Here is a 24779-nt window from a genome sequence, read left to right on the forward strand (position 1 = left end):
AAATTAATTAAAATCCAAATTTGTTTATTTGTTCTTTCTTTCTTCCTTCCTTCCTTCCTTTTTCCTTCCTTGTGATAGAGTTCTAGTTCTGGGTTCTACCACTGAAGATGAAAGTCTTTAGTCTTATATCCTCTGTACTCCTAAATTTTTTTTTTTTTTTTTGTATTTTCTGAAGCTGGAAATGGGGAGAGACAGTCAGACAGACTCCTGCATGCACCCGACTGGGATCCACCCGGCACGCCCACCAGGGGCGATGCTCTGCCCCTCCGGGGCGTTGATCTGTCTCAACCAGAGCCACTCTAGCGCCTGGGGCAGAGGCCAAGGAGCCATCCCCAGCACCCGGGCCATCTTTGCTCCAATGGAGCCTCGGCTGCGGGGGAAGAGAGAGTCAGAGAGGAAGGAGAGGGGGAGGGGTGGAGAAGCAAATGGGCGCTTCTCCTGTGTGCCCTGGCCGGGAATCGAACCCGGGACTTCTGCACGGCAGGCCGACGCTCTACCACTGAGCCAACCGGTCAGGGCCCTCCTAAATATTTTTGATGAATTCAGCACTGTTGAAAACTGTCAAATTGATATTCTGAAAATTAGAATATTGTTTATTTAGCCCTCACATCACAAAATGTATAGCTGGACATATTTAAGGGTGGTTTGAATTGTCCAGTCAGCTCTCCTAATTTTTATGTCACCCAGCAGGTAACCAGGTACTGAAAGCTGAGGGTGGGACCATTGTTTGTAATTTTGCCTAGGACCAAGTATCTTCTGACTGTGCTCTTTTTAAGTGTAGTTTCTAATCTACCAACAAACATTAAAAGTCAGCAGTTAACCTACTGTTTATCAGATGACATGAGGCCTGCGGTACTGGCCCTTAAGGTGTTTCTGATCCACTTAGATTAGTCCCTTCTGGCACCGAAGCTCTGTTAAAGTTACCTAAAAGTCAAAGATGTTATAAGATTCAGGCTCAGGAATGACAGCCAGCTTGAATTAATAAATAGGTTGAATTTGAAAACTTTGTACAATGTGCTTTTATTAAAATACAGTGTGTCTGTAAAGTCATGGTGCACTTTTGACCGGTCACAGGAAAGCAACAAAAGACGATAGAAATGTGAAATCTGCATCAAATAAAAGGAAAACTCTCCCAGTTTCATACCTATTCAGTGCAGTTCGATGTGGGCTCATGCACAGATTTTTTTAGGGCTCCTTAGGTAGCTATTCTGTATAGCCTCTACAGACTCGTCACTGACTGATGGCCTACCAGAACGGGGCTCCTCCACCAAACTGTCGGTTTCCTTCAACTGCTTATCCCACCGAGTAATGTTATTTCTATGTGATGGCGCTTTGTTATAAACGCACCGATATTCATGTTGCACTTTGGTCACGGATTCGAATTTAGCGAGCCACAGAACACACTGAACTTTCCTCTGTACCGTCCACATCTCGACTGGCATGGCCGTGGGCTGCTCCGCTGTATACACGGTGTTACATCATCATCTGCGCATGCGCCCATGCTGCCACGTCATCCTACAGAAACTGGAAGGGTTTTCCTTTTATTTGGTGCAGATTTCACATTTCTATTGTCTTTTGTTGCTTTCCTGTGACCGGTCAAAAGTGCACCATGACTTTATGGACACACTGTACACTCCTCTCATGCTAGTGAAAATAACAAGATGCTTCTTCAAAGTTCCTGCTTTATTAAAAAAGAGGAACTGATAATAATTTTATAAATTTGGTATACTTTTAAGTTTAAATCTTTAAACAGTTGAACCCACATTAAAGAACAAATACTATTTTTTAAAAATCTTGTTCATACTATTGCATTTGCTAGAGTAGCAAATCATTTTTTTTACAGAGGTGAACTTGACCTCAGGTTTTTTCCAATTGGTTGAAAATGTCAAATTGTGGTGATATTTTTTAAAAACTTAATTCTGCTTCAAGTGTAGTTATGCATAGTGTTATCTGTTAGAGTTTCCCCCAAATTATTGCTAATAATTAATCAACCCACAGTGTTTGTAATAGATTGCCATGAACAATATTAATCTGCTTTTCAGGAGATTAATATTGAGGAGATTAATCCTGAAATTAAACATTCAGAAGTGGTAATTTCATTAGCAAAGTGCTTAAATCTCTATAATCGGACATCATTTAGTGTCCAATACAGTATGTGATGTTAGTTTTCTAATAATGTGTATATATATGTGTGTATATATATATATACACAGATATATATATTATTAGCAATATATACATATATTACTTTATGGAGTAATTTTTTTTTTTTTGTATTTTTCTGAAGCTGGAAATGGGGAGGCAGTCAGACAGACTCCCGCATGCGCCCGACCGGGATCCACCCGGCACGCCCACCAGGGGCGATGCTCTGCCCATCCGGGGCGTCGCTCTGTCGCGACCAGAGCCACTCTAGCGCCTGGGGCAGAGGCCAAGGAGCCATCCCCAGCGCCCGGGCCATCTTTTGCTCCAATGGAGCCTTGGCTGCAGGAGGGGAAGAGAGAGACAGAGAGGAAGGAAAGGGGGAAGGGTGGAGAAGCAGATGGGCGCCTCTCCTGTGTGCCCTGGCCGGGAATCCAACCCGGGACTTCCGCACGCCAGGATGACGCTCAACCACTGAGCCAACTGGCCAGGGCCCTATGGAGTAATTTTTTAACAACCTCACTTAATTTCTGTGAGTCTACAATAAAATCTCAATTTGTTTTAATGATGTATATTATATAGAAAAAGACTTGTTATTACAACTGAAATTTTGAGGAGCCAGTCTCCTTTAATAGAATGGTGGGCCTCTTCCAAGAAATAAATGCAAGATTAATAACTTATCTGTTGGTGAGGGCAGTCCAGGGGTAAGTACATGGGGTTCCTGGGTGCGTCATACAGTTCTTCATGATGGAATTACGAATGACACCACCTATTTATAACACACTTTTTACAACCACAATCAGGGTGTAGTGTGGATGTGTGTGCGCCAAATCACCATGCTTCAGATTTCACCAGCACCTGTCCGGAACAGGTGTCCCACAGCCACGGACATACTTGGCACAGGCTTGTTGACCTTTATGAAGCCTGGAAATGGACTTGGGAGAGAGTCAGCTTTGATTAGAGCTGTCAGTTAAACAAGGAGAGACTTTGTTCCACATTCAGAGCCTAAGAGTGTTCAGATACAATCAGAAAGACATTTGATGAAACTCACTTATTTGTAAACCTAAACTTCAGTAGCAATTATAAGGTTTTATCGATCTACTTTACATCTGTTTACTTTGCTAACCTAATTTTTATTTGAACTATTAAAAGATAGTTTTATTTTCTCCTGTGTACTTCTTCATATTAACTACATTGGCCAAGACCCAAAGGCAGGCAGTTATATATAGAAGAGCAGTTAGTTATGGAGTTTCATATTACCATACCTGTACCAGTTAATATATTCATAAAATCTTAGAAAGTCATCTTTTTCCTTAATAAGAATTTGCTAGACAAGATAGATATTGTAAGGCCAGGAGCCGCCATCGTGGCCATTCACATGCAGGTTCCCATTGGATTCGGGCAGACGATAAAGAAATGGCGGAGTCAGAGGATGGGGAGCCATCCTATTTATTGGTGTCTCACCAAGACAGGCAAACCACAAAAGAAGACAAGGGAAAAGCAGAAAACCAGCTTTTCCCATGAAGGGCAAGGGATCAGGGAAGCCCCTGCAATTGTGATAGCAGGAACTGTGTCCAAGCTCCTGGTCTGTCCCACTTTATAGTGTAGAAAACCAAAATCCCTTAATCCAATATACAAACAAGGAAGTCTACGATACAAAGTCACTTATCCAAGGCATAATTGGATTCCTCATGAGAGTGCACCACCCAGATCATACAATCAGTCAAGGGTGTGGGGAAAAGCTTAGTCCTAAAACCAAACCTTAGGCTACAACAGCCTGGCCTGCTTATAGCCTGTCCCCCACACCCAATATAAGTCACAAGCGAGCAAACATATATATCATATTTACAAACTTATTTGACCAACATTCCACCCCTTTTGCTCGCTTTACAATCTAAACCACAGGCATCTTCCATGATGGTCACTGTGCAAGGAGTGGGATACATTGCATAAACAGAAATAGTACCAACTACAGCAATAGGATTAACAGATAAAAAACCATGGGCGAAATGAGAGAGCTGTCAGTGGCACCAAGAGAGGCAAATCCTTTCCCTCTGGCAGAATACAGGCCAGAGTTTTGTCTGCAGACAGCACCGTAGCTGGCACCAGAGGCCGCCCTGAGCGGGCATACCAAACCTTATTGGCCAATACACCAGCATCTGCTGGTTCTATGTGTAGTAAAATAGGAGAACTCATTATTGGCCATAAAGAAATTACAAAGGTGCCCTTCAAAATGCTGTCCCCTTGAGCGCTCAAGGGATAATACACTTCTACCCTAGGTGGCCAGGTGCTGGTTGCCCAAGGAGTTAACTGAAGGTCCACCTCTAGCCCCTTTCCCCATGGTGCCAACAAGGCCACCCATCTCAGATGGGGGGCCTGTACAGTCCAGGGCCAAGTCCATTGAAGCCGTTGTCCTTTAAGAAGGGCTGTTGGAGCAGATAAGAGCACGTTGCCCTGCTGTCCGAAACCTGGCTTGAGTAAAATGTCCTTGGTGCGTATCTGCAACTGAATGGGGGCAGCTGTCCGATGCAGGAGGGCCTCTACTGGAGCTGGCCTCCCCCGTCGAGGTCGCTCATTCAAAATCCGGAGTACTGTCCATAAGCGGCGTGTCCATCCAGTAAGAGAGCCGGTGCCCCCCTCCTGTCGCAGTCCCTGCTTTAAGAGTCCATTATACCGCTCAATGATACCAGCAGCCTGGGGGTGGTAGGGAACATGGTACTTCCAGTCCACCCCCAGCTTTTGAGCCCATTGCCTCACCACTGAACCAGTGAAGTGGGTACCATTGTCACTTTCAAGGACCAGCGGTCGCCCGTATGCAGCACTCAGGCGGTCCAGAGCCTGTATGACTGCCCTCTGGTCAGGGTTACGAGCAGGGTAAGCAGCAAGCAGCCCGGTGGCAGTATCTACACAAGTGACTGCATACTGGTACCCTTCTGACTTTGGTAAGGGTCCAATAATGTCTATCTGCCATCGTGTCAGTGGAACATGACCCCTCTGGATCTGTCCAGGTGACACCAGTGGTCTCCGAGGGTGTTCCTTGGAACATACTGCACATTGCTCACAGGCTGCAAGTACCTCTGCATAGGACACAGGCAAGTTCCAAGCCTTAACCGTAGCCCACATAGTTTTCTGTCCTGCATGGAGCAGACGCCGGTGGAGCCACTGTGCCACATCACCTGCAGGTGCAGTCTCCAACCATCGCACCCTTGCCAACGTATCTGCCTCATCATTCCCAGGATGGGCTAGAGGGGCATGCCCTGTGACATGATATACTGTCACCTGCTTCTGGTGTCCTATTTCCCATAAGTCCTGCCACATAGCCTGACCCCATAGTGGATGGCGCATTACCATCCACTGGTTAATGTGCCAAGTAGCAATCCAAAGGGTAAGTCCACGATAGACGGCCCAGCTGTCAGTACAGATTACCAGAGGTGAAGGTTCATTATGGGCAACTAGCCAAACAGCTCTTAATTCTGCCCATTGGCTGCTTTGGCCTATACCCGTGTCCATCCAAATAGTCTCAGTGGCCAGATGGAAGGCTATAGCTGTCCATTTGGCAGGTTGGCCCCTGCTGGAACCATCAGTATACCAGGCATCCTCGGGGATGGGCACCCGCCCCTCCTGGTAGGGACTGACTTCAGGTTCTGCCTCCTGAGCCCCAGTTGCACCTGACTCTAAGGTCGCATAGGTGACTGGACCCAAGACTTCCTGCAGTTCTGCCCTCAATGGGCTGGTACTAAGAGCACAGCGTTGCTGCAGGTAGGCACCCCACTTGGCCAGGATGGACATTTGGGCCATACCACTGCGTGGTTTAGTTGCCCAATCTCTCACCCATCCAGCAATAGGGTATGTTGTCTTGACTGTAACTGGTGTTGTGGTTGTAATACTCTCAGTTGCCAGGAGGGCAGCATACACAGCTGCCAGCTGCTTCTCTACTAATGAGTAATGAACTTGAGCACCTTTCCACAATTGGGACCAAAACCCAATAGGTTGCCGTAGGCGCTCTGTCCGCTGCCACAAGCCCCATCCAAACCCCTCTGAGGTTACATGAACATCCAGCTCACAGGGCCTGGCAGGATCAAACACATTCAAGGCCTGTGCCACCTTGACAGCTCTCTTAGCAGCTTCAAATGAACCTTGCGCCTGCTCAGTCCAATCCCAGTGAACCACCTTTCGAATAAGGTTGTACAAGGGGCGTAGTAACTGAGCCAAATGCGGTATAAATGCTCGCCAATACCCCAACAAACCTAAGAATTCCTGTAACTGTTTTACCGTAGTGGGCATGGGGTATGCTTGAATCTTATCTATAACTGCGTCAGGGATAACTTTTGTCTTACCCGACCAGACAACTCCCAAGAATTTAACAGATAACCCAGGTCCTTGTAATTTGTTCTCGTTAACTGCCCAGCCACATGCTTTCAAATGGGATAGCAGGGTAGGGACTGCTTGCTCCAATTCTGAAAGAGAATCACTAGTTAGCATAATATCATCAATATAATGGTACATGCGGACTACCTCTGGCTGTTTCCATTTAGCCAGGTCAGCAGCCACCAGCCCATGGCACAAGGTGGGGCTATGCAAATAGTCCTGGGGTAACACTGTAAAGGTCCATTGTCTCCCTTCCCAACTGAAGGCAAATTGGTCTTGACTCTCTGGGGATATATCAATAGAGAAAAAAGCAGTGGCCAAGTCTGCCACAAAGTGGTATGTCCCCAACTCATGGCTTAGCCGATCCATCATGTTAGCTATCGAGGGAACAGCAGCGTGCAAAGGGGGAACAACTTTATTAAGTTCCCTGTAATCTACTGTCATTCTCCAGGTTCCATCTGCTTTGCGCACAGGCCATACTGGGGAGTTGTAAGGACTGTGTGCTGGCCGGATGATCCCCACCTTTTCTAGTTCGAGGATTGTCCCTGTGACTTCTTCATAACCACCTGGCAGGCGGTACTGCTTGGTGTTAGTCACACGCTGAGGGACGGGTAATTGCAAAGGGGAATGTGATGCGTGTCCCCGCAATACTGCCTTCACAACCCTGATCCACAGCCGGAACTCCCCAGCTGTAGTTTGCAACCACAGTCCTTGCAAGACATCTACCCCCAAAATATATTCAGGAATAGGAGATACATACACCTTATATGGCTTAGGAGGCAGTCTCCCTATCCCCAATGGAATAGTTATTGGCTTCACTTGAACAGTTTGGCCCTCATAACCTTCAGTGGCCACTGGGGTCCCAGCAAACCGCTCTGGGTTTCCATAGAGAAGGGAACATTCTGCACCTGTATCCACCAAGGCCAACACCGTTGTACATTGGAAGGGGACCAGTGGATAGCCAGTTCCTCATGTGGCCTCCGGTCCCCACCCATCCCCGTTAGACGGGTCCCTCGGCCTTTTTCCTATTCAAACTGGTACAATGGGTCTTGGGAGTTCTCCTCTCCCTCGGCCGTCTCTATCATATAATCTTGTAACCGAGCTGTATGCGCACCAAATGTTTTATTGGTAGCTGCTGGAGCCTTTCGTCTCAGTGGCTGGAACTTCTGTTCCGGTTTAAGCTGCCACCAAAGCTCCAAAAGAATTTTATTAGACTGGCCATCCAATTTCCCCTTATCTGCTCCAGCCGCAATCAAATCTACCCACATCTGCGTTTGGGTAACCTTTACAGGCCCGTTTCCCTTGTTAGTTGGGGGGGAAACATAGGCAGCAGCCCTCACTGCTTTATGATCCCGAGCGGCCTCCAGCTCTCCCAAATCTGCTACCATCTGTGTAACTGCATTGATGGGCTGCCCCACATAGGGGCCCAATATAGCCACAAGTGACCCAAAAAGGGCTGACGGGGCACTAGCAAGGACAAATTCCCTCATTTTTGCTGTAAACACTTCCTCGTCTGGCCCACGAGACCCAGGGTTGAAAACAGCATTCTTCATACCTAGTTCCCGAAGGACCTTTACTAACTCACTGTAGCACTGCCACCGACTCATTGCCCCCGGCAATTCTCCAGCATTCTGCCAGACCATACGAATGACGGCCATCACCCATTCTAATAGGGTCTGGTCTCCTGGGTTGCCATGGCAGTTCTGAAGACGCTGCCTCAAGGAAGAATGTGTGGTAATGGCGGCCAATTTCTCCATCTCTGTTCCGGAGAGCATGATGCCATCCACCCCTATATCCCATAATCGTAGTAACCAGGTTACCAGGGATTCAGTAGGTTTCTGCCTAAATTGTGCCCCCAACTCCATCAGCTCTGCCTGGGTATAGGGCCGGACCACAGAGTGTTCCATTACCTGGGCAGGAGGCTGTGGCTGCCCCTGAGGGACTCTTTGCTGCTGGGTTTTTACCTTTTTGGCGACCACTGGTCAGGCTCTCAGTGTGCGTATGGCAGCTTCAGCCTGAGCATTCTCATCCTCAGAAGAGGAGTCGCAAGCGTCTGCTCCCGCTGACTCAAAGCCAATCCACCGGCACGGATGCTGCTGCTCCTTTGGTGACTGTTTAGGCTCCTGTGTCTGCTGGCTTTTGGCCAGAAGCTGAGACTCGAGCTCTTGAATCCGCAGTTGTTTCTCCAACAACTGCCGGTGAAGACGTTCAGCTTCCAGGGTAAACTGCAACTCGCGAACCCGTAATTCCTTCTCCAGTGCTCGCTCCAATTCCAGCCTTTTCTGCCGTTCTATTTGCAATTCATACTGAAGCTTTTGACCTCGGGCAGCTTCTCGCACAGAACTCTTGGTTTCCTCTTGAGTAAAAAACATGTAGCCCATGGCCCCTAAAAGGACAGCCATGGGGAGCCAGAGCAGCAACCAGTACTCTATCCCACCCATCAAGGGTGGTGGCCCCATATCAATCTCTGAATCCTGCCGGAAACTATGCCAGTTGTAAGGCCAGGAGCTGCCATCGTGGCCATTCACATGCAGGTTCCCATTGGATTCGGGCAGACGATAAAGAAATGGCGGAGTCAGAGGATGGGGGGCCATCCTATTTATTGGTGTCTCACCAAGACAGGCAAACCACAAAAGAAGACAAGGGGAAAGCAGAAAACCAGCTTTTCCCATGAAGGGCAAGGGATCAGGGAAGCCCCTGCAATCGTGATAGCAGGAACTGGGTGCACCAGCTCCTGGTCTGTCCCACTTTATAGTGTAGAAAACCAAAATCCCTTAATCCAATATACAAACAAGGAAGTCTCCGATACAAAGTCACTTATCCAAGGCATAATTGGATTTCTCATGAGAGTGCACCACCCAGATCATACAATCAGTCAAGGGTGTGGGGAAAAGCTTAGTCCTAAAACCAAACCTTAGGCTACAACAGCCTGGCCTGCTTATAGCCTGTCCCCCACACCCAATATAAGTCACAAGCGAGCAAACATATATATCATATTTACAAACTTATTTGACCAACAGATATCATTAAAATTATTCTTAGAGCACATGAAACTTTGGGAGTGTGTTTATTTCAACTGGGTTATGAGTCAATGAAAAGTCTGACCTGGAAGGACAATTTAGATAAACAATTATGGAATACTTCAAATCCTTACTTAAATGGAAGACCAGTGTAGTTAAGATTCCACGTGTTTATAAGGATTTTCTAAATTATTCAAACGTAACCACAGCAGAATCCAAAGTTATGTAAGTGGCTTTGAGGAACTGTTTGATATATGGAACTTTGGGTCCTCCAGAAGCAAGTGCCAAGCCCTCTAATACCAGACTGAGTGGTTTACACAATAGCAATTTATTTTCTCACAGTTGTGGAGGCTGAAGTCCAACCTCAGGTGCCAGCATATTCAGTTTCTGCCGTCTACTGGATTGTAGATGGCTGCCTTCTTGCTGTGTCCTCACATAACAGAGAAAGATACAGACAGGCAGACAAACAGAACATGTGCATACGCATGCAGCGTACCTTGATTTCTCCTCTTAGAAGGGCACTAATCCCATCATGAGGCCCCACCCTCATGACCTCATTTAATCCTATTGCCTCCCAAAGGCTAGATCTCTAAATATCATCACACTGGTGGTTAGGGCTTCAAAATATGGATTTTGCAGGGACACAAACTTCCATACATAAATGCACAAGACTTGTTGGGGGAAGTACCTGTGGAGGATAAAGTGGGAAGGCAGGTGATAGCAGTGAGAGCCTGATTCAGGCCAGTGCACTTGGCTGACACCTGTGCTGGAGAAGAGGCAGAGAAGGCTTGGGGACGTGTCTCATTCTGCCGTGCCATCGTCAGGCCGGTTCGTGATAGGAATGTGCCCTCCTGGCTGGTCTTTGGCTGGAGCAGCCTGAGGAAGGAAGGCCTCTGGGGAGTGCAGGGCTGTGGTCTCTGAGACATCAGCACCTGCTTTGTGCTCCCAGCAGCAGGGCATTAGAGCAGCGTAGCCTCATGGTATCCCATGGGTGGGGGTGGGAGCTTACCTTGGTAAAACTCAAGTGGCTGGACTTGAAATTTACTAATATAAATCTTTAAGTGTTATAAAATCTCTGGGTAAGGTATAAATTTGAGAGCTAGTGGCCTCTGTGAATTCTATTTACCTAAGAATTTAAATTATAAAGATGAGGAATGACAGGACAGTTAAGTCATAAAATATATACATAAAAATTTTTCATATAAAAGATGTTACTAAGACCTTGAAGTCTGGTTTTATGTGTTTTATGTCCTAACTTACATTTGTACCTGCAGTGTCTTTTTTGAGTCCCTAAGTGTCATCAGAAGCCAGTCATTGGGCTCAGATCTACAGCTCTGTTCCCCGCAGAAACTAGGAGGGATGATGCGTGAGGTGACCCCCTGGAGGGTCACTGAATGCGGGCAAATGAAGTGGTGAGCCTATCCCTGTGGACATTTTTCTTGGCTCTTATTCCAGAAACTTCTGCAAAGGAGGGCCTGCTGCTATGGTGTCAGAGGAAGACCGCTCCTTACAGGAATGTCAACATTCAGAACTTCCACACCAGGTGAGTGCTGGAGTCCCGGTGGCAGGAACCATGTGTATTGACACTCGTGTCCTCTCCTGCCGTCTGAGAGGCATTTCTGTGTGTAGCTGGACTTCTGGCTGTCGGCTTTTTGATGCTTGGGGTTTCTCAGGAAGACGTGACGAAGGTGAGGGATGATGGTAAAACAGCTCTGTGTTGACAGTGGGCATGAATGATGTAGAGCCAGAATGGGGCTTTAGCACGTGGGGCTGGAAGAAGCCACTTTTCCCAACCTCTGCCTCGCACTGGGAGATGGCAGCAGGCGCTGCTCCTCAGTGGGAAGGAGAGGCCACAGCCGAGCCTGAGATCCTATGGCCAGCTACATCCTGGTCCCTCTGCTCCAGAATTAGCTTTGTGGCTGGAATTCAAAAGAAATAGGAAAATCATGGTTGAAAAATTATAGGAAACTGGATGAAGGAAATCCAGATAGACTCTGAGACCATGATTTTGTCCCTTGCTTTGGTCTTCTTTCTCAGGCGGGTCTTCTGTTATGTGTGAGTGGAAGGGCCGTTTAGTTTAGACCCTCTGGGATGGGTCACCCTGAATATAAGCAGATCCACCCTGTGGAGAAATGAAGAGTAAGGACAAGCTACAGTGGAAATGTGGGGTGGTTTTTCCAGATGGACAAGCACTAGGGGAGTGTCCAGCACGTGCCAGGCACTGAGCAGGGCCTTGCATGTACAGGAGTGAGAAAGGCCTTCTCTGTCCCTGGACACGCGTCTGCAGGGTGAGAGAGGCAGTGTAAGGGCTGGAGGTCCCTGATGTGCTTCCCACTCTCCTGCTTTCCTACCTCTGGCCAAGAATGGCCCAAGCACTGCAGTAGTGTGGCCCTAGGGCTCCCTTCTCCCTCTAGCCCTCTGAGAAGCAAACTCCTGCCCCAGCCTTCAGGTGACCTGCTGGTCACCGCTGGAGTGCCTGTAGCTGTGTTCGGTTAGTGCTGGTGTCTGCAAGGAAGTGGACTGAAACCCACACCCTCTCTGCTGAGTCCCTTATGTACCTACATGCCTTTGCCTTTAAAAAAAAAAATTACTTTATGAGGAAAGACAGAGGTGACCTAGAGTAAGGCCTTCTAGATGTGTGGGAACTCCGGGAGGAATGTGTGTGCTGGGCGCTTCAAGGTCAGTGTCCTTCTGTGTGTGTGGCGAGTAGGCCAACTCTGGGCCCAGATCAGAGACTGGAAAAGAGGGGGCGGAGGCAATCAGGGCTGGACGGACAGTGACAGAGGAGGACAACAGGACAGCTGTCAAGAGGCATCTATCTTCCCTCTGGTCACTGCCAGTGCTACCAGCACAGAACCAGACCAAGAGATGACTAGGAGGAGGCCCAGGCAAGGGGGGCCCTGAAGCCGAAAATGAAAAGTGGACATCAAGGGGGTGGCAGTCCTTGGTGACCCCAGGATGAAGACATGTATTCGAGAAGGTGCATGAGTTCACTGGATGGGCAGGGAGGAAAATCCATGGGGCTTCTTCGCATTAAGTCAGAAGGCAGTTAGGGGCCATGTGGTCTGAATTTCAGGCCGCTGTCTGAGCTGATTTCTCTGCGTTAACTTGTGTCCGTTCTTCTCGATGTGGTGCAGCTGGAAGGACGGCCTTGGCCTCTGTGCGCTCATCCACCGGCACCGGCCAGACCTCATTGACTACTCAAAGCTGAACAAGGTCATTGGGCCCGCATGTCCGGTCCACCCATCCCTAGCATGTGGTCCTGAAAATGAGCACATCAGCACCGAGCTCTGCACGCAGGCAGCCCCGGCGGCAGCTCACCGTGAATCTCACCATGAACACAGGCAGCCCCAGCGGCGGCTCACCGTGAACACGGACAGGGCAGCAGGAAATGCTCCCGTCACAGCGAGGGCAGCACAACACCCAAAGCTGGTCTCCCTATTTGCTCAAATTGAGCTATTTGTTGGTTGATTGGGCTTGACTTATGTATGTTTGCTGGAGTCTTTACATTCCTAGATTGTAAATATGAGAAATGAAGCGTATATTTGGAGGAGGGGGGCTCAAACCCTCCCAGCCTTCCTTCTCAGGTCCCTTTGCCTTAGCTGCAGACTTACCTCTTCAGAACTGATTAACTTGTCTCTCACACAAGGGACATTTCATAATTATCTCGCTATTGAAGCAGATACTAGTTGTAGCCTCAGAAAAGAAGTTTTGAGAATTTCTTTTGGTTTTGCTCTCTGGAAAACTCAATTTAGGAAATTTTAATTCTCCCTTTAAGCTTATACTTCAGGGTGCTTAAATTTCAAATAGTCATTGAACTCTTCCTTTAAAGGAAGTTTAAAAATGTAACCTGTGCTGGAAAAAGGAAACCTGTGCTCTGTCCATCTTGTGGTGGACGATCTGTGCTACCCCAATACTGTCACATGTCCAAGGGCTTTGCCCCTGTATGTGTGCATCCAAGTGGCCGCCAGGGCACATTTCTCGAGTTGCTGGTGTGCTTAGCTGGCCCTTCACAGTGCTGTGTGTTTTGGTGGAACCCGCTCCTCTGCATGCTGCCCTCACCTGTGTGACATGGTGGTGATTTCTCAACCTTTCAAAGCATATACACTGCTCATAAAAATTAGGGGATATTTAAAAATGAATATGAAGCAATAAAATATCCCCTAATTTTTTGAGCAGTATATTTTATCCCTGAGCTTTTGAAATGTTTCAAACATATAGACAGTGTGTACATTTTTCCATTAATCTTTATTTTATTTGCAAAACGAGGGGATTGTATTAGATAGATAGACCTCATTTTAATAGCAGTGTATAATGGTCAGATTTTATTACAAAAGGTCAACCAGACCTGTGCTAATTGGTGATATATGATGGGTTAAAATAATGATAATTAAAAGTGGCAGTTAATAATTACATAGTGCTAGATAAGATACTGTTACAAATAAATGCATATATATTTATTATATATACATTTACTAATGTGTGTGGTATATATTAATATGTGTTTATACATATATGTACATCTATATTGATGCATAGATTAGTAAGTACCTTATATCTATATATACATGCACATATATTCAGTCTTCATAATGTGCAGTAAAATATAGTACACTGCACCTATGAACTAGATATTATTATTATCCCAGTTTTACAGATGAAGAAAGTGAGGAATTCAGTAATCTGCCCAAGGTCACATGGCCAGTCACTGAGCCAAGAAAACACTTAATTGCCACATTTTATCTCTATAAGTTACAGTCTAAATGAGAAAACTTTTACAAAGTCTCAGAATTAATCCTCTCCATTTTTAATGCTGAATTTTTTATGTGTATAAAAAAAACAAAGAAGGAAACTTTTACTCAGCTCTGTGGCTTTGGCTTTATGAACATTTGCATAGAATATCCCTATATGACACAGCTGCTTTCTATGAAATGCTTTTATGCTTTATTTAACAACATTTAATTGAAAGAGCTTCTTGTCTGAGAAATTGGATACTCTGTGAGGCAGGAAGCTTTTGCTTCTTCCTTGAGGGCTGTGACTGCTTTTGAAGCCTACACTGTGTAAATGTTTCACCATATTGAAATGTGCTCACTGCGCAGCATTGCAGTGTTTAAATAGCTTTTATGTTAAAATTCATCAAAGCCATTCTCCTGGACTAACAACTTTTCATTTTGGTTTTTCTTTCTTATATTCTCCCCTGCCCCAGATTTATAACAGTTAATCTTTTTAATGGGTCAAAACAAGAAATGTTAAGTCATTTTACTTTTCAGTATTTCAGTTCTACACCTCTGGTTAAATTTATCTTGTTGTGGCCCTGGCCAGCTGCCTCAGGATAGAACGTTGACCTGGCATATGGACATCCCAGGTTCGATTCCTGGTCAGGGCACACAGGCCACACAACCATCAGCTTCTCTCTCTCTCCCTCTCCCCTTTCTTTCCCTCTTCTGCTCCTGCAGCCAGTGGCTCAGTTGGTCCAAGCATTGGCCTCAGGTGCTGAGGATAGCTTGGTTGATTCAAGCATTGGTCCCAGATAGGGGTTCCCAGGTGGATCCTGGTTGGGGCACATGCGGGAGTATGTCTCTCTATCTCCCCTCCTCTCACTTAAAAGAATTATTTTGTTGTGTTATATATATTTAACCAGTTTATAGTGGAAAATAATGTGACCTTTTTTTTTTTTTTAAGTGAGAGGAGGGGAGATAATGAGACAGACTACTGCATGCACCCTGACCAGGATGCTTGAACCAGTTGAGCCACTGGCTGCAAAGGGAAAGGAGAGAAGGGGGAGGGGATGTGGAAGAGAAGTAGATGGTTGCTTCTCGTGTATGCCCTGACGAGGGATCAATCCGGGATGTCTGCCTACTGGGCTGATGCTCTGTCCACTGAGCTAACTGGCCAGGGCCAAGATAATATGATCCTAAGAAGAAAACTTTACATTTTCAATTTCAAGTTTTTATAATTTCTTGTCTTTTACATCCAGAAACATGATTTTGCTCTTTGAACCATCTTGTCACATTCATCGGTGAGATGGCACTCGCCTGGTGACACATTTCCTTCTCTTCACCTCTTTGCTTTCTGACATTTAAAACAAAGGCATTAGACTAATTCTTCATGATCACCTTCTAGATCCTGTCCAGAGAAAATTCATTCAACCCACAAAGCCTTTGTTCTAATAAACCTTTGCTCCCATTTTATGAATTGCATGATTGATGTGGTTTTTGTATCATTTTTGTTCTCCAAATGTTTGAATTAATTGGGAAGAGATAAGAAAGAAAATCATTTATACTATTATATAATGGCGTTGTATGGAAGGGAAGGTCTCTTCCCCAAAGTGAGGTATATAGGAAACATTATTCATATGTCTTGTTCAAAAATACATTTCTAAAAACTGGTTATGCTGTTTTTCATGCAGGATGACCCAGTAGGAAATATTAACCTGGCCATGGAAATTGCGGAGAAGCATCTAGATATTCCCAAAATGTTGGATGCTGAAGGTGAGATGAACATGTGTCACTGACTCTCATAAAATCTGTGGCTACATCAGCTGTGGCCATGCACAGGGATTTGTCAAACTTTGTAGTCAGGCTACATCTGAGTAATTAGGGTTACTCAGTGAGCATTAGAGGATCTCATGTGTAGCCTGTTCATAAATTGTTTTTAAAAATCCTACCCACGCCCTGGCCGGTTGGTTCAGTGGTAGAGCGTCGGCCTGGCGTGCGGAAGTCTCGGGTTCAATTCCTGGCCAGGGCACACAGGAGAGGCGCCCATCTGCTTCTCCACCCCTCCTCCTCTCCTTCCTCTCTGTCTCTCTCTTCCCCTCCTGCAGCCAAGGCTCCATTGGAGCAAAGTTTGCCCTGGCGCTGGGGATGGCTCTGTGGCCTCTGCCTCAGGCGCTAGGATGGCTCTGGATGTAACAGCGCGACGCCCCGGATGGGCAGAGCATCGCCCCTTGGTGGGCATGCCAGGTGGATCCCGGTCGGGCGCATGCGGGAGTCTGTCTGACTGCCTCCCTGTTTCCAGCTTCAGAAAAATACAAAAAAAAAAAAAAAAATCCTACCCACATACACACAGAGCCAGTAAAACTATGGTGAAAGGATCTGGTGAAAGTTTCAACTTTGGCAAAAAAACAGAATGTTCTTGTTTGTGATTTTTCAAAGTAAAACTTCCTATTTTAATTTTTTAACCATAAATTTCCTTCCCACATAGAGACAACTTTAGTAAATAAATCTTCTTGTAATGTGCTAAGACTTCAAAGAAAAAGTCCTTCCTTCCAAGTAGAAGATGTGAAATTAGACTATAGATTGTACCTCTTGAACATTCACATTTCACCTTTAATTAGTCTTAAGTTAAATTTTATTTAGTTAGATCTGAAAGAACGTCTAAGTATTTTGCAGTTTAGCATTATTCTTGCAGGGAATGGTTTCAGATGCCTTTTGTGCCCTTTACATGTGATGGATTCGTGAGCTGGACCTGTGGCTCACACTTTACAGTACAGATGTGGAGAACATTCATTCACTTCACTTATTCATGATCCAGTCATCATTCAGCAGACATTTATTGAGCACTTGGAACAAAAACCTAGGTACCATGGGAGGTGATGAGATGTGTAAGGTAGAGTCCTGTCCTCAAGGAACTTATATTACTGTGTTTGTTGTGAATATTATTTCCTCCCACTGATTGCATTGTTAGGAAAAGCAAAGACCATGATTATAGTTAATAGTCAATCTTCTGTTCTTCCTCATTCTTGGTGATTGCATTACAGCTGCTCTTACAGTTCAGTAGGCTCTACTCAAAACCAAGGTGTCAGCAGAGCCACGCTCCCTCCCATGCCTTCAAGAGAGGGTCCTTCCTGGTTCCTTACAGCTCTGTAAAGTCCAGGCCTTTCCTGCCTTGTTATGGCATTGCTCCAATCTTTGTCTTATGGGGCCATTGTCCCTCTGTGTCTGTCTCTTAACCTCTTCTCATAAGGACACTAGTCAAAACAGATTAAGAGCCCTTCTGACTCCAGCATAACTTAATCTTAACCTGAATATCTGCAAAGACCCTACTTTCAAATAGGGTTACATTCACAGGAACCAGGGGTAGGACTTCGGCATACCTTTCAGGGAAACATACATTGATCTCTCAATTAAATTCTAATTTTACGTATTTATTAATTTAGCCATTTATCAAACACCTATGTTATTGGTGTTAACATGTTACACCCTTCAGAATTCTATTCATCATTTCTCCAGAACTCTTTCAAGGGAGAAAGTCAATAAAATCATGAAGTAGCCACAGAACACTTCCTTTCCCTTTTTCTTGCATTGGAGCTCCCTCACTGTGCATTCAGGCGGTCTCTCCCCTGACCTTTCTATGAGGCGAAATACTCCCCAGAGTTTACTCACTTGACTTAATAGCTAAGATACTAAAGAGATAAAGCTGGTGCCATTTAGTCAGTTCACCTTCCAGTGTTCATTCGTGCCTCCCTGACATATCACAGTTGAGTGCAAGTTCAGAATCACTGTCATTGCTCTGACTGGCTGACATTCTTCTTGGTTCTTTGGATTTTTCTCGTCTGAGCCCCAGTTGGGGCTCACAGTTGTCCTGTCTATCCTTTGCTGCTGATGGAATGTTAGCACTCTATTAAATTTCCTCCTCCTGTGATACACCCGTCTCCCATTACTTTTCTTCATCTTTCCTTTTGAATGGTTCAGAGAAATTCTCATAAACTATGTTATTTTCTTTGTAATTTCTCATGAGAGTCTTCTGACTGACCAGGGTATAGGGACGCTGTGATGTGCCTACCTACCCAGCAGACTCCCCATGTTAGTCTTCGTATCTTTTTTCTTTTAATTGATTGCTTTTAGAAAGGTAGAGAGAAGATGGGACAGGAAAAGAGAGAAAGACAGAAGCATTCATTTGTTGTTCCACTTAGTTGTACATTCACTGGTCATTTCCCTTATGTGCCCTGACTAGGGGTTGAACCCGCAACCTTGATGTTTCAGGACAGCACTCTAACCAACTGAACTGACTGGCCAGAGCTAGCCTTCGTATCTATGCTGCTGACACTAAGACTTAGTTGGCACAGCATCGTGTTAATTTTTCTTATTCTTGCCACCTTTTCATTGTTGTGTTGCATTCTGGTCCCCTCCTCAGATCACTAATCCCAACTGCTGCAGTTGACCTGACTTGCTGTCATGTGTGTTGGCTGCTTAACCCCAAGTGGAAATTTTCTAGTGGCTAATTGGAACCTGTGTTAAAACTGTAGAAATGCTTCCTCATCCTAATTATCTTTATGCTCCTAAAAGGTGATGAAAGTTGTTTCCCTGTTTTCTTACACAAACCTCTTGTGAGACAGGCACCAGGTTCAGATGTGCGGGCACATCTGTTAGGTGTGGACTCGCAAAAGGGTGTTTGCTGACCCTGAGCTGCCATGTGTACAGCGATCAAAGTCTCTGGGACTGTCACGGTGTGCATCCTGTGGAACCAGGTCTACGTCTGGCCATGGGCAAGACTGACTTTGAGCTAGTATGCCCTTCTCTTTGGCAATTGCTTTATTTCCATTGGCAGTTCTCAATAGTGCACAGAAGAATGACTTTGGAGGTGTGACTTCTTTGATTTGAGCCAAAGTTTTCATAACATATGTGTGTGGGGTGCTAGGGAAGAGTCATTGCCCTGCGTCCTCTGAGGTGGCTCAGCAGAAGCCTGCTGGTGTGGGAACATGGGAGCAGTTAACCTTGTTTTCTTCACACAGATTTAGTAAACACAGCCAGACCCGGTGAGCGAGCCGTAATGACTATGTGTCCTGTTACTATAATGCTTTTGCTGATGCACAGAAGGTGAGGATGCAAAACTCGAGTCACTGCTCACCCCTCACCTTCTGTGTCTGCATTTTTTTTCACCAGTTTTTCTTTTTTCCCTCCTTTCCTCCGAGTAAGGAGACCCGTCTGGTTCTTTTTTAGTCCGGTTTTCTTTGAAACTTTCTGTTCATACATCAGTATGCGTTCATGTTTGTTTCCAAGAAGATTCCATACTGTTACACAACCCCCCCCAGCCTTGCTATTAATATCCTCTGAAAACCCGGCGACTAGGTTTCACTTTAGGAAACTACAAGGTGTCTTTTTAACTTTATTCTGTCCAGTGACTGAGCTCAGTTTAAAGTTAAAAAGCGATTTGGCAAAAATGGCGCTGCCACGGTGGAGGGGGAAAGACTGTCACGCAGTTCTGTTTCTCTCTTCCTGTTGGTTGACCCAACAGCTAATACAAACGACAAGAATTGCAATGTATACAAGCCGTGTACGCCCTTCTCTTTCAGTGTTTTGTTGCGCTTGGTGATTTCTGTAAATGACATGGTAAGTATGTGTAGGAGTGTCAGCAGGCATGCTTCTCCAGTGAACTTCATCCTCGCAGTTGTGTGAGAGCAGTGGGGATGCAGCGGACAGGTCGGGCCCTGGGCTCTGCTGCTGTTTCCAGCATCTCACAGAGTGACCACATCACTCAGAGCAGAGGTGGCGGATGACCTGAGATGATCAAAAGGACGTGGTCCCCACGAATCATTAGAAAGCAGCAACAAGCTCTGATTCCCATTCGCAGTGCACAGCTCCCATATTAAGGCCTCTACTGTACTTTGGAAAGCCCATCAAGGTTGGGGGAGGGAAAAGGCCCTCAATTGGATTATTTAAGAAATGCTGGTTTGAGTCATTGTGTTCACGAGCCACCACAAACTGCCTGAGGTTCAGGACTGTGGGCCCAAGGGACATAGAACATTGATGACACGGTGTAAACAGCTTGTTCTTCCCTCGTTCACCCTGGTTTCTGCTCTCCGTGTGTGTGTGTCTTCTGTGCTGTTTTCCTTCCCTCAGACATTGTGAACACCCCCAAACCAGACGAAAGGGCCATCATGACGTACGTGTCCTGTTTCTACCATGCTTTCGCGGGCGCGGAGCAGGTACCCAACACACGTCTGGTGACACGCATGGGTGTCAGTGTGTGTGTGTGTCACATCTGACCTCGGAATCTTTCTAAGTGTTTTGTGATGACCTAATATGGCAAGTTCCAAACTGTGAATACTTTTATTTTTTTTAACAGCTTTAACTTTAGACAGTTCTTAAGTGTTTTTATCTCTCTTTTCTTTTAAGATAAAAGATTCACTATTTCATTAGTAAATTGTGGGAAACATTTATGCTTTATTAAAAAACAGGTGCCACATTCATTGAGCAGTAAATGGGAAGTTCAACAAGGAGAACGAATGCCTTCCTGGGCCCTAGTGCCTACAGACAGCTTGGAAACTGCCTTCACTGCTCAGGGCTTTGTTCTTATGTCTTTCAAGACTAATCTCATTTTAACAGAAATGCAGAAAGGATTACAGTGTTAAAACCTCAAAAAAAAATATTCACAGTTCTCAAGATAAACAGCCTGAGGGGTGGATATTGTGGGCAAATGTCCTTTTTCCTCCATATTTCTCTGTCTCTGGCCCCTTCACCTATCTCTGCTTGAGGAAGCCTGACAGACAGGGGTGGATGAAGGCTGTATTTCTCCTGTGGTCTCTTTAAGACCATCACCAGCAAGTGATGAACCAGAAATCAGCTCACAGTAGGGCTCCAGAGAAGAGGCTTTGGGATTGTCTGGTGGCCTGGAAGTCTGGGTAGCATGTTGCTCTTATGGACTCATCCCGTGACCGGGTTTGCGGCACTTTGCCAGTCCGGGCCCAAGTTTTCTCCACATAAAAGATTATAGGGAATTATTACCTCCCCACTTTCTCATATGGGTTATTTATTTATTTATTTTTTACAGGGACAGAGAGAGAGTCAGATAGAGGGATAGATAGGGACAGACAGACAGGAACAGAGAGAGATGAGAAGCATCAATCATCAGTTTTTCGTTGCAACACCTTAGTTGTTCATTGATTGCTTTCTCATATATGCCATGACCACGGGCCTTCAGCAGACTGAGCAACCCTCTGCTCGAGCTAGTGACCTGGGTCTAAGCTGGTGAGCTTTTTGCTCAAGCCAAATGAGCCTGCCCTCAAGCTGGCAACCCTGGGGTCTCGAACCTGGGTCCTTCCGCATCCCAGTCCGACGCTCTATCCACTGTGCCACCGCCTGGTCAGGCTCTCAGGGTTAAACAAAGTGCTAAAGCATGTTCAGCTCTCAGAAGGACCCTATCTAGCACATTTTACATATTCATTTCAGGAGAGGCCTTCGGTGAACTCAGTGCAGTGACATATGCTCAGGACCCGGACCCAGTTTGCTTTGGTTCCCAAAGGCTAATGTTATTTAGAGAGTTCTCACCCATGGTCCTGAGGTCAGTAGTGTGCTCAAGGAGACAGTCAGGGACCTGCGAGTTTGGTTTCCTTGACCCATATGTTTTTGTTACCTAACTTGCTTGTTGTTTTACAAAGCTTGTGTTTAGACTAATGGTATTTCCCCATTCATTGTTTCCTACAGTATGTTTAGCCTGACATGTAAGTCTGTGTGAAAACTGTAAAAAAGGTGTGAACTGATTCATAGTATTAAACAGCCATACCCTCAGTCTTACTTCACCCTAACCTGGATCTGCTCCCTGCACCGCACGCCACCTCCCTCTGTCCCTTTCATGCCCGCCACGCTCAGTTTTGTGTGTGCACGTCCTGTCGACAGAGCTGTCGTGTTTACCTATTGTGTTTTACAGGCCGAGACAGCAGCTAACAGGATATGTAAGGTTCTTGCTGTGAATCAAGAGAATGAGAGGCTGATGGAAGAATATGAGAGGCTAGCGAGTGAGGTAAAGGAAACGGTGACCCGCAGTCCTGTCTGTACCCACCCAGAGGGTGAGGCAAGAGGGTGAACACAGGTTGTCAGTGTTCTTTTCTTTGCATTTTTAATCTCAGATGGAATAAAAGTAGGTAAATACAGTTGAACTCAGAGGTGGTTCATCTGTAGCAATATAACTGTTGGCACCAAGGTAACCCTGATGGGCTTTTCAAGCAGCCCAGAGCACAGAGGTAGTTTGCATATTGAAGTAGAACGTGGTTTCCTTGGCGGCTGGGCTCCTCCCGGGCTGGGCTCCCCAAGATGACATAGCACTGTGCATTTTCTCCTGATTCTGACTTCACTGAGACTGCTCTCCCTGGTGGGAAGCCTGGCCCACAGTGACCCAGCTCTGAGGAGCCTTCCCAATGTGGTAGACATGGCTCAGCCTGGAGTATAAATATCTAGAGGGAGATACAAAGAGGGCAGAGCCCTCCGGCCCGACATTTACCCGTGAATTGCTGTGATGCTTGGCAGCCAGGTGCTCGGTTAAAATAGCATTTTCCATGTTGCCCTTTTGTTCTTATTTTAGCACCAGTAGGAACTCAGTAGTCTTATCATGGCCACTGCATGGTTTCCCCCACACGGAACAGGCTGAGATCAGGCCCACCACCACATCCCCTCTGGATGGAGCTCAGTCACAGTCACATAGGCCACAGACCAAATCATTTTTGCCCTGACTTAATTTAGCGATGTTTGATCTGTTCTGGAAGAAGCATCAGGACACATGGAATGAGTCTTCCCGAGGACTGGTATATATTAATCCAGTCTAATGATGCTGAGTTTATGTTTTCACGCTGCTGCTGTGGGAACAGTCAGTGTGGCCATGTTAACACCAGTGATGAACTTCAGACTGAGGCCTGGTCAGGACCAGAGGACAATGAGCCTCAGTTATTATAGCCTTTCTTTTCCTCCTCAGACCGTCAGGCTGTGGACACATGACCATTTTAACTAACTTTTATTTCTGCTGCCATTTTGTAAGTGATCATAAGTGTAAATTATCCGTGGCTTTTCAGGAGGCCATTTCTAAGACTGATAGTAATTCAAGAAAATGTACTTGGTCCTCAGGCATTCACACCCATTTTCACTTTTATCATGTGGATTTCCTTCAAAGCTAGATATCAGATTAAAATATACTTTGGCATTGAGTCATCCCAGATTTATAGTACATTTGTCTAGTAAATAAATTCATTAGATTGGAGCTTGAGTTAAACCCACTTCTTCGATTTTATTATACTGCATTTTGCCATGTCAGGTATTTTTTTTAATATGTTTTTAATTTTCTTTTTCATTTGAGAGCTCCATCCAGCATTTGTCTGCTAATGTCTAGTCCCTGAGTTTCCTGTAAATGTCACACATTTGTAAAACATGACTCGTGTTGACTCTGAGTTTTTGACCCATGTGTGGTGTTGTTGGGGTGATCACTAGTGGCCGTGGGTAGGACACTGGCATTTTCATTTATGAACAGAGATGCCTTTCCTCTCTCTTTTAATCGGGGCATTGTATTTCTATAGTTTAAGGAACAATAAGTTAATCCATCCCAAATTGTGAGATATTTTTTCAGCAGGGCAGCTCCCTGGGGTTTTTAGAAGCATTTATGTGTTTTGGGAACAGCTTCTGGAATGGATCCGTCGCACAATCCCCTGGCTGGAGAACCGAACCCCGGAGAAGACCATGCAGGCCATGCAGAAGAAGCTGGAGGATTTCCGGGACTATCGGCGGAAGCACAAGCCACCGAAGGTGCAAGAGAAGTGCCAGCTGGAGATCAACTTCAACACACTGCAGACCAAGCTGCGGATCAGCAACCGGCCCGCCTTCATGCCCTCTGAGGGCAAGATGGTGTCGGTGAGTGCCCATACTCATACCCTCTGGAGGCAGATGTTGAAGAGTGCCTGCCTTTATGCCCTCTGAGGGCAGGATGGTTTCGGTGACAAGGCCTCTTCCCAGGGGGCCACTGAGTGGTGCATTGACTTCTCCCATCTTCTCAGTTAATAAACATAACTTTACCCCTGCAACCACTTTGTTCTTTTTTTTTTTTTAATTTATTTTAGAGAGACAGAGAAATGGAGGGAGAGAGACAGACAGGGAGGAAGAGGGAAGCATTCATCTGTTGTTTGACTTAGTTGTGCATTTACTGGTTGCCTTCTGTATGTGCCCTGACCAGGGACCAAACCTGCAACTGTAGTGTTTTGGGATGATGCTCTTAACTGACTGAGCTAACCAGCCAGGTCCAACCAGTTCATTCTTGCTATTTCCTCTCAATCACCATGCAGTTCTTGACTCTTCTCTGCATTGGTGTGGTGCCTCCCAGACAGCGGGCCTTTAATAAACCCAGATGAAGGTCCTTGTCCTCTCCTTCCTCCACATAACTGGCCATGTGTCCCCACCAGGTCTCCCAGCATCTGGAACAAGTGGTCTCTGTTCCCAGACTTAGGACCCTTATTCTACCTTCTTGAGGGCTCAACCCTTCACTCACCTCCCTCTC

General features: G+C 45.9%; 1 protein-coding gene and 1 non-coding gene across 2 annotated transcripts in view; one reads left to right on the plus strand and one right to left on the minus strand.

Moving 5' to 3' along the window:
• The window catches only part of ACTN2 (actinin alpha 2), a 106935-nt gene that overhangs the window by 58672 nt on the left and 23484 nt on the right, over positions 1-24779 (plus strand). The window contains exons 5-10 of the mRNA XM_066383709.1: positions 10983-11070; positions 12665-12743; positions 15937-16018; positions 20369-20454; positions 22176-22268; positions 23909-24139. Of these exons, the coding sequence (XP_066239806.1) occupies positions 10983-11070; positions 12665-12743; positions 15937-16018; positions 20369-20454; positions 22176-22268; positions 23909-24139 (659 nt within the window). The remainder of the gene's footprint in view (positions 1-10982; positions 11071-12664; positions 12744-15936; positions 16019-20368; positions 20455-22175; positions 22269-23908; positions 24140-24779) is intronic.
• TRNAG-GCC (transfer RNA glycine (anticodon GCC)) lies at positions 444-519 on the minus strand. The gene has a single exon. It is a non-coding gene; the product is annotated as a tRNA-Gly (tRNA).

This window comes from Saccopteryx leptura, chromosome 1 (assembly GCF_036850995.1).
Source record: "Saccopteryx leptura isolate mSacLep1 chromosome 1, mSacLep1_pri_phased_curated, whole genome shotgun sequence".
Taxonomy (NCBI): Eukaryota; Metazoa; Chordata; class Mammalia; order Chiroptera; family Emballonuridae; genus Saccopteryx; species Saccopteryx leptura.